This window comes from Elephantulus edwardii, unplaced genomic scaffold (genome assembly GCF_000299155.1).
Source record: "Elephantulus edwardii isolate Elephantulus edwardi_28Jun2011 unplaced genomic scaffold, EleEdw1.0 scaffold00006, whole genome shotgun sequence".
Classification (NCBI taxonomy): Eukaryota; Metazoa; Chordata; class Mammalia; order Macroscelidea; family Macroscelididae; genus Elephantulus; species Elephantulus edwardii.
In genome coordinates this window covers 7,172,377-7,187,223 of record NW_006399756.1, presented here as the reverse complement: position 1 = coordinate 7,187,223, position 14,847 = coordinate 7,172,377, and the positions used below count along the sequence as shown (strand labels likewise).

Genomic DNA, 14,847 nt, shown 5'->3' with positions numbered 1-14,847 from the left:
CTGTTGTAAAACAGGACTGACATCGGGGTTGGAGGGAGACTGAGAAAGATGGGTTCAACAATGTATACTGCATTGAAACAGATGAGAGAGAAAACTGTTTAAATGAGATATATGATTAGGTATATATATATTTTTTGTGTGTGATTAGGTATTTTTGTCATGACAGGTATCTAGAGCTAAGGTTACTGGAGTGGACCTGGGGGAGGGTTTGTAAAACAATGAAAGAATTTTTGTTTTATTTTTACAAGAGGGTAGTGTACTAGGGGGTTGGGCTGGGAGGGGAGAAAAGTGCAACAATGAATGAATGGAAATCCAAAGTCTCTGGAAATTTTTATAGAAATTAATAATAAAAAAAGTTTAAAAATTTTTCATTAAAATTAGTAATTTTAAGAAAACCACCTCCCCACCCCCCAAAAAACCAAACCAAAACCCCACAAGTGCGTCCTGGACTCAGCTGGCCTTGCTCTGACTTCCCAGGCCGGATTTCTGCTTGACCTGCCCTGACCTCTGATGTCCAGGGAGAACGCTGGTTTTAACAGGACCACATTCCAGGACCACGTGTCTGCGGATGCTCACCCCGCCTGCACTCCGGCCTTCGTGGGTCGTGGACTACATTTCCCAGGCGCCCCTGCGCGGCTGTCGTCACCGCGGCTTGCCGGCGTCACGGGGCAGGGAGTCCGGCGTGCAGGCGGCAGGCAGGATGGCCGGGTGGCAGGAGCGGCTGGCCGGCGTGCGCGGCGTGCTGCTGGACATCTCGGGCGTGCTGTACGACGGCGGCGCGGGCGGCGGCACGCCCATCGCGGGCTCGGTGGACGCGGTGGCGAGGTCAGTGGGTGAGGTCAGTGGGCGCGCACGCACGTCGACCCCTCTGCGGCGTCCGACGGCTGACGGGGTACCCGGGGCCGGGGGCGGGGCCTGCACCTCCGGGGGCGGGGCTGCGCGTTAGCCCCGCCCTCCCCGCCTCCGGGCTTGAGGGCTGACCTGGGGTCCTGGGGGGCCCGTGTCCAGCTGTCTGGGGCCGGTGGTCCAGGTCGGCGTCGAGGAGGGACTGGTCAGTGTCAGAGGGCGAGGCCTACAACGAGGCCGATGAGTGCTCTAGCCCCGCCCCTTCTCACCTGACAGGTGGACAGCTGGACTAGGCAGGATCTCCCTGCAGCCAGGGGAGACGAGGAATGGGTGCCCCTCTGGGAGTAAACAGGTGGTTTACCTCGGACGTGAAAAGTCCTGAGTCTGAATTGAGATGTGTCAGAAGTGCAAAAGACACACTGGACTTGCAAGAATTCCAAAAAGGATGTCACACAGTTCATGAGTATGGCTTGTATCCATTACAGGTTGAAATGATAATCTTTATTAAATAAAATATGTCTTGTGAATTGAACCAATTCCTTCTATTTCCATTACGCATCCATAATCTGTTGCTGTCTTGTGGATTCCGACTTATAGCGACAGTATTTCCAAGACTTTAGATCTTTATGAAAACAGTTTGCCTCGCCTTTTCTCCTGCAGAGCAGCTGGTTACTAGAAAATAATGAGTTTAAAAAAAGAAAAAATAGTGAGGAGAGCTCTGGTGGCCTAGTGGTAAGAAGCTGCACTGCAATCCCAGAGGTACATGGTTTGAATCCACCAGATGCTCTGCTGGAGAAGGAGGGGCAGTCTCCTCCTGTACCAGTCAGATCCGGTTTGACGGTACACACACACAAGAAATAATTTATTTTTTTTTTTAAATACTGAGTTAGGGTCGCTATGAATTGAGTCTGCTGAGCAGCAGTGGGGGTGGTGCCTTGCATTCTGTTTCTACTGGACAGTCAAGAGGTGACTGCCAGGGTCTGGCTTGATGCCCCTGGACCCAGGGCTCAGTAATTACTATTGGTGTGTCTGGTGCCTTAGTGGTAAGGCACCCAAAGGCACGAGGTTCGAATCTACCAGCTGATCCTGGGAGAGAGGTGAACATTCTCTTCCCATGTTATATACTGTCTCTGAAAACCTACTGGAGGGTCAGCGATGGGCTGATACACAACAACATTACTGTCTCTGATGACCTAATGGTAAGGCACTGTACTGCCAGCCGGAAGGTATGTGGTTTGAATCCACCTGCTGGAGAGTTAGCTCCGAGTTGGTTTTTGACTTGATGGTGTATCATAACCACAACATTGATGTTTCTGGGAATTGAGCTCCCAGAATCAACAGCTGAGGGATCAGACTTGGGGCCACATCTTCCTAGGACTCAGTTTACCTATGTGTAAATGACACTGTGTGAGGAGCAGCCTGGGGTAGGAGACCCCTTCCCAGGGGCTCAGTGCTCACTGCTGCTCACGTCCTCCCTGCCTGCCTCTGCCCTGCTCTCTTTAACCCCAAGCCCGGCACTTGGTGACAGATGAGAGTGCTCTGGTTAGAGTGCCTGGGACAGAGCAGAGGACATTTTGGGGTGAAGTGCACTGACTTGGGGAGCAGTTCATCAGCAGGAGAGGAGCCTTAGTACTGTCATGGAAGTGGACAAGCCCTCACAGGTTTACGGTTAGACGAGAGATTGTAAACTTGGGCACAAATTAATAAACCAAATCACCATGCTGCTGTTGTAGGCACTATTGATTCGACTACAATCCATGGTAAGCCTGTGAACAGCAGCTCGAAACCTTGCCCTGTCACGCTTCACCCTCACCATTTCCACTGTGCTTAAGCCTATAGATTTAGGTAAAGAAATGATGCCAAGAAAATAGGGCATCAGGGAACTTTAACAGAGTAAGGTTGGTCGGTGTTCAAAAGGGTGATTAGGGACAGGCCTAAAGTCCCATGTGGCTAGAACTGGACAGGTAGGAGGGACCATCTGATATTGGGGGAGGTGGAGAATGGACATTCCAGGCAGGGGGGCCCGACTAGGAAGAGGCTCTAGGCCGAAGAGAGCCTGGCATGTTTAAGAAGCCGAAGAGTAGGAGCAGGGGAGAGTGATGCCGCTGGGTTGGGATGTGAAGACCACAGAGAAGAGTCTAGATTTTGTCCTTAGCATAGAGGGAATCACTGAGGATTTGAAACAGAAGCTTCTGGTGGTTTGATTTATGTTTCAATGAAATTTAAATGTAAAATGAAACTGTTAAGTACCAGATGAAACATTGAAACCTACTTTTGGAATCTTGGAGTGGGAGAAGGCTTGTACAATTATGCCTTAAAATCTAGAAGAAAACAACAGAAAATAAAACCCAAAAGTACAGTAGAAAAAAGGGACAAAGCCGATAAGCAGTTCTTTAAAAAGGAGAAGTGAATGAACCTATGAAAGACGCCCGGCCTTCCTCAAGTAAGAAACACAAATGATCACAATTCTGACAGGCCACTCATCAGCTGTCAAATTAGCAAAATTCCAAAAGTTTGGAAGACGTCCTGGCAAGCATCTGGGGAAAGAGACCCTCAGATGTGGCTTCTGAAGGTACGTTAGGCATGGACTGAAGAGGAATTAGCGCCTTTGATTGTGATATTTGGGAAGAATATTTGTATACTCTGTGAACTACTAGAAGAACAAACAAGTATGTTTTGGAAGAAGTACAGCTTGAATGCTTCTTTGACGTTAGGATGGTATCACTTCATATCATTTACTGTGAATATTTTATTGTTGTTGCTACATTCTGTCAAGTCAACTGTGACTCATAGCAACTCTATGAACAACAGACGGCTCTGAATCCTGCCCTGTCCAGAGCCAGCGTCACCATCTCTGACACTCCTGACGCCACTGCTGCAGTCACTGTGTCATTTCCTCACATCCAGGGTCTTCGGTCCTGTGCCGTCCCTCCAAGCATGATGTCCTTCCCCAAGGACTGGTCCCTCCTGGCAGCATGTCCAACATGTGTGAGAAGAAGCTTCAAAATCCTTGCCACGGATCAACCTAGTTTTACCCTCTTCCTGAAAAATCCTGTTTGTTCTCTTGTCAGTTTATGGTATGTTCAATACTTTTCTCCAGCACCACAACTGAAAGGCATTGATTCTTCTTCTGGCATCCTTAGTCATTGTCCAGTCTCAGGTGAATAGTGAAGAGTGGAAAAGACCATGGCCTTTGTCTGTAGACTGAATGTGTTGCTCTTTGGCATTTTGGAGAGGTTCTTGATACCAGATTTCCCCAATGTAACTTGTCTTGATTTCCTGACTGCTGGTGCCAAGAGTGTTGATTGCGCATCTAAGCAAGATGAATTTGTTAGCATCAGTCTTTTCTCTACCATGTTATTAAGAAGTGCTGTCATCTTTACAGCTAGAGACTGCCTCATCTTTCTACTTAGGGGTGGTTGATGGGTTTGAACTACTGACCTTTTAGCAGCCGGAAGCTTAATGCATGGCACGACCAAGGCTCCATCAGAGCCCTGAGTAGGTTTTCTAGAAGGCTCCCCTCGAGTTCTGTTGGCTGTGTGGCTTCCCCAAGCAGGGCATTGTTTTGATTCGTGGATTTAGTGTCAGTGGAACACCTATCCTGAGCCACAGAGCCAGGGCGCTGAGAGGCCTGCGCTTCTCCTCCCCAGAAACTCCTTCCTGGCTGACCTGCGGGTTGTTTTTGGTGAAGGGACCTTTATCTGTGATCCCCGGAGGCTTTTTTCCTGTGGCCCCTGAGATCTGCTGGCCTGGCCACTCTTAATCCTTCAGCCCCCTCACTGCACAGGGCAATACCCACTGCCTCCTTTTCCCTCACTCCTTCACCTGCTTGATCCCCATACATGGTCATGGGGTTTCACCCACTGACGCCCACCCCCAGGTCATCACCCACCAAGCTGAGCCTGTTCCTCCTCCACTGCGGGACCTTCTGGCCATCGGCTGATTTCAACTTCTCTCTTCTGCACTCTGTGAGCTCTTTTAAGGACAGAGGCCCCTCCACCTTGGCTCGGCCGGACAACAGCCGGCCCTACCTGGGCTGACCGACCGTGATGAAGGGACCCCCATGCCCCTCCTGACGGACACCCCCACCCCTGTGAACGCAGGCACTGATGCTTGAAGCCAAGTGTCAGAGCACTTGGTGGCAGTGACGTTCTTGCAGGAAACATCATCCCATCCCCTGATAGGGAGAAGTGCCCACTCTCCTGGGGGCTCTTCAGGGACAGTAGACGTCAGTCCCCTTTCCTAGTGACTGAGACAAGTGTGGACTGAGGCCCAGGACTAGCTTCTGCTTGACAGGTGGCCGGGCATTTAGCAGCCACAGGAGGGGCTTCATTGCACCTCCTTGATATGGACGGCTTGCTTTGAAGTCACCGGCAGCTCAGAGGAAGTTCCTGGGTGGGAGCACTGCCCACGTGGGAACCACAGGATGGGGGTGGGGTGGGACTGACACTAGGGACTCCACACACCTGCAGGCACACCCATTGGGGGCTGTGGGCTCTCAGGACCCAGCACCTGCTCGGGACCCAGCAGGATCCAGTATAACCTGCTGTTCTTCTGCGGGACCAGGGACCTCAGCCGTCAGAAAGGCTCCCATTTACTTGACGCAAAGCATGTAGACTGTGAACTCTGCTTTTTCAAGAATGTGAACTGGATAGGAGTCACGTCCTGTGGGAGGGCCTCGTATACACCACAGGAACACCCAAGTCCACAGACCTCGACACCCTGGGGTTTCCCAGGGTGCCACCCTGTGTTTCCCTAAAGATGCATGTGTGCATTTATCCACTCTGTCACCCGCTCCTGTATCCCTCAGGATACTCAAGTCCTCACTCCCTGCCTCCCTTGTTCACCCACTTACTTGATCACTTACTAACGTGTTCTTTCTCGCTCATTTACTCCTGCCCTCGGTCACCCACTCACTCACTCACTTGCTCACTTATTACCGTGCTCTCTCTCGCCCGTTCACTCCTGCCTTCACTCTAACATGCTCACCCACTCGCTCTCTATCCGTGTTCTCAGCTGGGCACTGCTAGCACTGTGCAGACCCTGGAGAAGGACCCGTGGGGAGGAGACTCCGGGCCCATCTCACACACAGGGGAGGGCAGACTGCTGGTAGAGCGAGATGATAGCCTTTGTCCCAGCTGGAGTTGAGGAGCCCAGGGCAGCAGTGCCTGGCCTAGCAGCGGGGTGCCATGTGCACTGTGGAGATGTGAGGGACTGGCCACGTGGACGTGGAGCTTGGGGCACCCCTGCTCCTGGCCTGGCTTTCTCTTCCTCTGAGCACTCTAGGACTTGGGGGCGGAGTGACCTGTGTGCACATCTGTAGCTCTCCAGCAGCCCTTTATTGATGTCCATTCCCGGGTGAATTGGGCCCCTGGGGAGCCTTTCAGAGGGCACAGTGGCACAAAGGCTGCCTAGCCAATGGCATCTGCATGTGAAAGGCATGCTGTTTACTGCTCCCGTAGCCCATCTGTGGGCCAGAGGAAGGAGGTTGCCCAGGTCGGCCTCATAAAGCAATTCCTCAGACTGCCCCAAAAGCCCAGTCCCACCACTGTGTACCTGGGGTCCCTCCCAGCAGGCCTCAGCAGAGGGGACCAGGGCCTGGAACCTGACTGAGGCCAGCTGCTCTGCAGACCCATCACCAGGAGTAATAATCACAGTGTCACCAGAGCCACGTGGTCTGTGGGATTGGCCACATGTCACCTGCAGCCTCCCCCATGCCCCCCACGTGGTGTAGCACCTGCTGGGAGCCCTTTCCCAACCCAGGCTGGACCTTGGACAAGGGGCGTTTGTGGAGAAAGTCCTGTCACTTGTACCATGACTGTCATGAGGTTAGCCAGGGTGGCCAGGACAGTGTGTGCTCTTGTCCTCCGGGCTCTGGCTTGTCTTCCTTTTTGACCACAGTATCTACATTTTGCTCTCGTGTCCCCAGATGCCTGTTGGACATCAAGATACAGCTCCTCCCTTCCCTAATTCCTATCTAGTTTGGAGGACCCAGCCCCTGACCCCAAACTGCTCGAGGACCATGCCTGTCAGTGCACAGGTCAGTGAGGCTGGAGGCCTGGGCTCATGGCTCCACAGGGAATAGGGCACAATCTGGACCTCAGATGAGACAGCCCCAGGTTGCATCTGTGTCCTGCCTGTGCTGTTTAGGTCAGGCAGCGAAAACCAGGAAAGTGTTCTGAGAAATGAAAAAAACTAAACTTCTGGGCAGGAGACAGCACAGCATGGTTTGAAATCTGCTAGTTGCATCTGTATGTTTGTGGCTGGGAACAACCTGAGTGCCTTCCCCGGGGGCTGTTTGGTGCGGTCAGTTCTCACAGCGTCCCCACGTCCAACAGAACTAAACAGCTCCAGTCCTGCACCGAGCACATCCTTGCTGTGTTGGAGCGCTTTGCTGCAGCCCCTGTGTCAGGCATCAGTGCACCTCACTGGGGGTCTTCCTCCTCTTTACTGACCTGAGTGCTGGAGGCACATTTGGTGCTGAGTTCCTCTGTTCTGGTGGTTCTGGGGCTCTGAGGAAGAAAGACGGACACTCTGTGATTTACAGACTGGGGAACCTGACGCAGGGTCACCTGTGACTTGGAACTGACTCAGGGATGAGTTTGAGTTTTCTACTTTACTACAAATGATGTCCTGCTCCAAGGACGGGGTCCTCCTGGACACGCCCCAAGTGCCTGAGATGAAGTCTCACCATTCTAAGGAGTGTTGTGGTTTCATTTCCCCAAAGGCAGATCGTGTTCCTTCTAGCCGCCCGTGTGCTCCTTAACGCTTGTCAGTCGACACAGCTCAGAGTGTTGGGAGTGAGATGCAGAGTATGTGAGGCTGTTCCAGAGGCAGAGGCTGGGTCTCTTGTTAGTGTAACGTGGACGTTGTGTATACCAAGTGGGGTATCTCTCAAATCAAAGTTACCCCACATCTAGGAAAGTGTGTCCTAGGTTCCCTCCAACTAGGACCCTCACCCTACCCCCCATCAACCCCGGCTCACAGCCTGTGATTTCCAGATACCTGCCTCACGGACCGGGATCCCCACCATTGGACTGGTCAGGGCTGTCACCACCCCCATGTAGATGCCGTCCCCGTCCTCTCAGCCTCTGAAGAAGCAGCTAACCGAGCCCTTAACTGTTGAGTCAGGTCCAGCTCCTCACGGCCCTGAAGGACCAAGCAGCGCTGCCCCATGGGGTTCCCAAGCTTATAATGTCCGAGGGGGCACACTGCCTCACTAGCTTCCAGCAGCTGGTTGGTCCGACCTCTGACCTTCTGGTTAGTGGCCAAGCCCTCCACTGTGCCACCCAGGCTTCTGTTCAGCTGCTACTGAAACTGCCCCTGTCGTGGTGACGCTGACTGTGGAGACCCTCCAGCAAGTCCCCAAGGCTGCACATCATCAGGAGACCACCCGCCTTTCTCCTGATCTGCTGGTGGATTCAAACTGCTGACCTTTTGGTTAACAGCACAACACGCTACATACTGTGCCACCCGCTTTCCTTCAGCTACTTTTGTTGTTGTTGTTGTTGTTGTTGTTGTTATTGTTGTTGTGTGCCATCAGCTCCTAATGGTCTCCCATTTTCCAGTGAGGGGACCTGAGGTTGCAAAGGGTCACGTGGTGAGGAGGTGGCCCAGGTGTACTTGCTGTGCCCGTCTCCCCGTGACCCCACCCCTTGGGCCTTGCCTCTGCGCACCACGGTGCTCTGAGAGGAGAGAAGCCCGTGTCCGCAAGGACACTAAGCTGGGTCCCTAAGCGTGGACACCTTGCTTACCCAACCTCAGTGGTCCCTATGAAATGAGCACATTCAGGGTCTCCTGGCTCGCGGGCTCCCACGTGCTGGCCTCTGAGTGCTTTGATCCTTACGTCATTGTTTGGGCTTTGGGCTGAACCTCGGGGTCCAGGCCAGCTGAGAACAGTGACTGAAGGAGGTGTGTCGGGGTTTCATAAGGGCCCTGGCTCTGGTCCTGCTGAGGTCTGACCTCACCGTCGCCCTGAGGTCACCAGCCTGTGGCTGGACAGAGAGGCTCAGCTGGATGGCCACGTGCACCCCTGCTCCTCTCCAACCACACAGTGGATGTTGACGACACACCTTGTGTATCCCCCCAGCAGAGTGTCAGACTGGGGGTCTCCTGGGGCAGTGCCACAGGCTGATTGATGGTCAGCCTGGCCAGAGGTCTCGGGGTTGCAGTGCAATGAGGAAGGTGTGGGCACAGCCGGAGCTGCCGCCAAAGACCAGCAGGGTCTGCTGATGGACCCAAGGATGGAAGGAAGCTGGCCGGGCCTGTGCCCGCCTTTCCTGATGTAAACATTGCCCGGCCAGCCTTCCTGTCGTCCTGGAGGAATCACTAGTTCCCTGTGTTCTCCAGCTTCTTGGCCCTTGAAACCTTGACCGAAGCAGCCTGGGGCCTCACCCTTCACCCAGGAACTCTCTGGGCTGAGGTCTCCTCCTCCCCTGGATGAGGAGTGGGAGGGGGGCTGGAGTCCTTGCCCTCCTGGTCTCCTGGCTCCTCCTGTCCTCTCCATCTCCCCTCCAGAGTAGTCCCCAGATGAGGCCAGTGAGGAGAAGGAGCCTGGGGCGGGGGCCACAGGGACCAAGGACTCTGCCAGGTTTTAGAACACCAGCTGGGGACTGTGGTGGTGCAGGGAGAGTGCTGACTATGGCTGAGTGACCTTGTCCAGGTGGCAGGGCCAGTGGTCAGTTAGGCATTCCCAGCAGTGACATGGGCCCAAGTGATTTTGGCGCTGGCATCAGGACACAGATCAATTAGGTGTTCCAACAGTGAAGAGGGCCCATGTGGCCTTGTGTTGGTAACAGAAGTCCAGCTGAGTGGATGGTGGTCAGTTAGGAGCTCCTAGGAGGTACGCAGGCCTAAGGGGTCTTGCCCTGCACCAGGGTCCAGCTGACTGGTCGCTGGTCAGTTGAGAACTCCAAGAAGTGCTGTGGGCCTCAGCAACCTTGTCCTGGAACCAGGATCCAGCTGACTGGACATTGGTCATTACAGAGCGCTTAGCAGTGTGCCATGGGCCTGAGTGACCTCCTCATGGTACCATGGCCTGGCTGACCAGCCACTGGCCAGTTAGATGTTTCAAATGGAGACGTGTACACCTGCTGGTCTGCCGACCAAATCGAGTACCCAGCGAGACCAGCATGGGAGGTCACTTCGTGCCCAGGGAGAGGCCTTGCTACCGGCAGCCCCCCACCGAGAGCCCCTGGCTCTTTCCAGCAGGGCGCCCTCGGCCAGTCCCAGAGGGCGAGCTGGGAGCTGTGCAAGGTCGTGCAGGGTGTCCAGTAATTGTCCTCTGAGTTACCTGTTATGGAGCAGTAATGAGAGGGTTTCCATTATTTTCGGGTGAGCGCTCCTGGCAGACGCCGACAGCCAGCAGATGTGTGAAGTCGGGGTGATTTGTAGGGGGACGCACAGTGATCGCACCAGGCAGTGCTGTCACTCAGATGCGCGTCCTGACTGCAGGGACGAGGTAAAGGTCAGTTCACAAAGCTGAGGCGGCTGCAGCAGTGGTCAGATCCCACCCCGTGGGCTCCTGGGAACCCCCTTCTCCTGGGTTAAGAACTGGGTGGGGCCTGAGGTGGGGATCCCTGGGCTTGCTCTCCTTACCTATCCTTGGTGGACTGTGACAGGGCCCTGATAGTCCCGGCCCTGTGTGTCTCAGCTTCACATGGCTGAGGCCCAAGTGTCCAGCAAGGTGTCACTGAGAAACACTGACTTGGGGTCTTTGGCCACTTGGGGTGTTGTTGATGGACTCATCATCTCATCCAGCTAACTCCCCACAGCACACCCCTCTCCACCTGTGGGGCTTGAGTTTACCTGCCAGGTATGTCCTGGAGTGCGGCTGCTGGGGTTCTGGGGCCTTGGGGCCCTTGTTCAAGGGGAGGGTTCCCTCTGAGCGTCTCAGAGGCCTCAGGAGCATTGGCCCTTTCACTGGCTCAGTGCGTGGAGGAGGTGCCCACACCATCGAGAGGGGCATGCAGGGCTTACAGATTCTGTTCAGGTTTCCGCCTCCAGGAGCCTCCATTTTCTCACCTGTTAAATGGGAATAATGGCCTTTGCTTCATAAGCTCAGTGAAAGCCACTTGTCTGATTTTTTTGGTGTGATTATTATTTTTTTGTAGTCTCTCAGTGTTAGTATTAAACTCCGTATCCTGCCTTCTCTCAGTCCCTGGCGATCACTTGCTGTCTGGTCTCTATATAATTGGTTTGGGGAGCTCTGAGGGGTCTAGTCTGTATGGAGTTGTGCTTTTAACCCACTTCTGGCGGTTCAGATCTGCCAGTGGCTCCTTGGGAGAGAGATACACAGTGTCTTCCTATCCTGTTTACAGCCTCAGAATCCCTGTGGAGGGATAGCTGTAAGTCCATTCTGACTTGACACCAGTGAGAGAGATAAGTTTGTTCCCCCTTTACCTGCATGTAGGATTGTGTAGAATCTGTCCATTTATGGCAGCTTCTCTCAGCGTGTTTCCCAAGTTCACCCCTGTCATAGCCTGTTGCAGAACTGTGTTGCTGTCTTGTTAGGTGCCACCGTGCCAGCTCCACCTTGTAGCGACCCCACATGTGAGGGAAGGAGGCCCTACCCGCTCGAGTGCCGTCCTCAGGATTTCTGCCACGCTGGGCCACTGCACAGCCTCTGTCATCCATCTCGGTGGGGTCTTCCTCTCTTTCAATGACCCTATTTTTTCAAGCATGATGTCCTTCTCTAGGGACTGGCCCTTAAAATTCTGTTTCTCTTTCTGTCTTGTGAATCCATCCATTCATCTGGTGATGGACACTTGGGTTGTTTACACCTTTTTTCCTCTTATTATGATGCTTTATTAATTAGAAGGATAATACGTGATTTGTTAAATGGAGGCCTTCCCAGACATTCTTATCTAGAGGTGCAAAGCTGTCAGGAGGGGGTAGCTGCGGGCCCGGGTGGACAGGACCCGCCTTCGAACACACGTCCTCTCTGAGATGGACATTTTGAGTTCAAAGGCGTCTGTCTGGGGATAATGTGAGTTGGTGTTTCAGAAGGTCCCCATGGTTTACTCCCCAAGTGTGCAGTCCTGGGGACACCTTCCATCCACATCAGAAGTTGAGTTTGGAGTGGCAGATGTGAGGCACCGTCTCCCATCACACCGATTGCTCACTGTTCTGAGAAGGTCACATCACGATTCATTAGCAGTAATTAGTCCCTGGGGGCCCCAGCATTTCTTCACTCAGCTGCTCCATTAACCTGGGTGCGAATCCCCCACCCCGGCCGCCAATCATCGAAGATCTGTCTGTGAGGTATGAGGGGATGCCATTAGTTACAATATATTAACTGCCTCATTCAGAAATAAAAAAGCAATCTTTGTGAAGGGCAATTAACCACTAAGTGTAATTGATCATCCATAAGCCTCTGATTAGGAAAGACAGATCACAAGAAAGGAGGGGATGGATGCAGGCTGCTCCCTGGCTGCACTGTCTCCCATCAGCTCCAGGGCTCAGCAGGGCTGGGACGGCATGACGTGTGTGTCTGCTCAGTGGACATCACTGTCACCTCCACTGGGGCTGTAGCCTCTGGGCGCCCTGGGGCAGGGTCCACGCTCCATTAGGAGAACAGGAGTCCAGAGTCAGAGTGAAGCCCTGGGGCAGGGTCCATGCTCCGACTCCGGTAGGAGAACAGGAGTTCCGAGTCACGGTGAAGCCCTGGGTGTGTGAAGTGGAACCGAGCTGACCCTGGGCCTCATACATACACTGTGGAGGCTGGCAGTGGTGGTCAGCACTGTGGGAAGGACGGAATGGGAGCGATGGGTGGACAGGCTAGGTGCGGTGTCATTGTGCTCCGGAAGGGACCCACTACCTCTCCCCAATGCTGCGGTGACTGACTGCAGCCCTCCTGGCCCGCAGGCTGTTGGTGTCTGTTGAACCCCCCTCTCACCTTGGTCAGGTGGCGGTGACCCTCGTTTCCTGTCCAGCCCCCTGTGTCCCTGTGTCCCTGAGTGGAGGCCAAGCACCCACAGTTTCCCACAGTCCACCCTGTCCACCCACAGGCTGAAGCGGTCCCATCTGAAGGTTCGCTTTTGCACCAACGAGTCACAGAAGTCACGTGGGGAGTTGGTGGCGCTGCTACGGAGACTGGGCTTCGACATGGCTGAGAGCGAGGTGACCGCCCCCGCCCCGGCTGCCTGCCAGGTCCTGAAGGCGCGAGGCCTGAGGCCACACCTGCTCATCCACGATGGTAGGCCTTCCACCCGGACCTCTCCCGGGCTGGGGGGGGGGCGGGGGCTCGGTTCTCCCCTGGGTGAGCCAGGACTCACACATGTCTCCTCCACTGACACTTGAGGGGTGTCCAGTGGTGCAGAGACAGTGACAGACACACACACAGAGGGAGGTACAGTGAGAGAGATGACAGAAAACAGACAGGAAGCTCAGACTCTCACCCGGACCCACAGCTGACCCTCCAGTGGGTTTCAGAGGCTGCAAATTGCTCGGAGGTGATACCCGTCTTTCAACTACAGAGCTGCTAGTGGATTCAAACCTCCTATCTTAGGAAGCTCTGGGGGCCTAGTGGCAAGAAGCTGCACTGCAATTCCAGAGGGACACGGTTTGAATCCACCAGATGCTCTACTGGAGAAGGCGAGACAATCTCCTCCTGTACCAGTTAGATCTGATTTGATGGTACACACAAAAAATAATAAAAAAGTTTTAAAAAATTAAAAAAAACCCAACCAACCTTCTGTCTTTGGATTTATCAGGACAACTCCTTACCCTCCAGGCCACCAGAGCTTCCTGAGACAGAGAGAAAAGAGTAAAAGAAGGTCGCTAGTGAGAGAGAGAGAGTGCACGTGTGTGCCTGAGAACAAGAGTGAGACGATGAACAAATGGGGAGAGAGTGAGAAGGAGACTCAACAGGAGAGCAGGTGGGAGTGAATCCTGGCTGAGTCCTGATGGGGAGACTGGCTGAGTCCTGACGGGGAGGCTGGGCTGAGTTCTGTCGCTGTCTTGTGCTGGCAGCACTCTTGCCTTGAACAATCCTGGTAAAATCCTGGTGAAAGGCCTGCTCAGCTCGCTGGTGCCGCTTGTGATGAGGGTAGGAACAGAGTTTGCATCCTGATTTCAGTCTGAATGCAGGGAAAGAGCCCCTTTGACCCTTTGTGGAGTTTTTCTGGAACAAAGCAGAGGGGGTAGAGAGTCTATAATCTCGTGCCTTATGAGTGTTTGGAAAGCACTTGTGAACTCAGACGCTTGGAGCCTCCTTCCTGCCCCGCTGTCTTATTTCCATGAAGCTCTGGTGGCGCGTGCTTTCCTCCCGCAGGCAGAGTGCTCACCGCTGGGTGCTCCACACTGGGGTGCTCATGGAGTGCTCAGCTTTAGGGTACTGGTGGGGTGTTCTGCACTGAGGTGCTCACAGAGTGCTCACTGCTGGGGTGCCCACGGAGTGCTCAGCTTTGGAGTACTCCTGTGGTGTTCCGCACTGGGGTGCTCACAAGAGTGCTCAGTGTTGGGGTGCTTATAGGGTGCTCCATGCTGGAGTGCTCATGGGGTGCTCTGCTTTGCGCTACTCATGGGGTATTCTGTAGTGGGGTGCTCACAGGGTGCTCAGTGCTGAGGTGCTCATGGAGTGCTCTATGCAGGGGTGCTCACAGGGGTGCTCTGTGTTGGGGTGCTCTTGGGGAGCCAAGTGTGGACTTCTTGGCCTCATCACTGATTCAGGGTGCAGTACCCAGCCTTTGGAAATCATGCCTCTCAGTCTTTCCTTCCGCAGGAACCAGGCTTCCTGCCAACGCCGTTCAGGCTCAGTCCTAGATGAGAGAGGGACACCAGGCCAAGAGGAAATTCCCCAGGGAAACGGGCAAGCGTGGGGCACGGAGGGCCAGGCAGGGAGGGTGGGCTGGAGGGAACAGGCCGCTTCAGTCCTTGAATCCAACACACGGGCCTGAGAACGCAAGTGCTCACCAGCCGGCACTCCTTATCCTCAGCTGTGCTTCCAGCCAGCGCCCCTGTGCCTGGACATGCCAGGTCATTTTTTATTTTAATGCTGAT

The 14,847-nt window shown here is 54.0% G+C and overlaps 1 protein-coding gene across 1 annotated transcript in view; it reads left to right on the top strand.

The window, feature by feature from the left end:
* The first annotated feature begins 700 nt into the window (after positions 1 to 700).
* LHPP (phospholysine phosphohistidine inorganic pyrophosphate phosphatase) overlaps positions 701 to 14,847 on the top strand; it is a 92,114-nt gene continuing 77,967 nt past the window's right edge. The window contains exons 1-2 of the mRNA XM_006880138.1: positions 701 to 825; positions 12,855 to 13,042. Of these exons, the coding sequence (XP_006880200.1) occupies positions 701 to 825; positions 12,855 to 13,042 (313 nt within the window). The remainder of the gene's footprint in view (positions 826 to 12,854; positions 13,043 to 14,847) is intronic.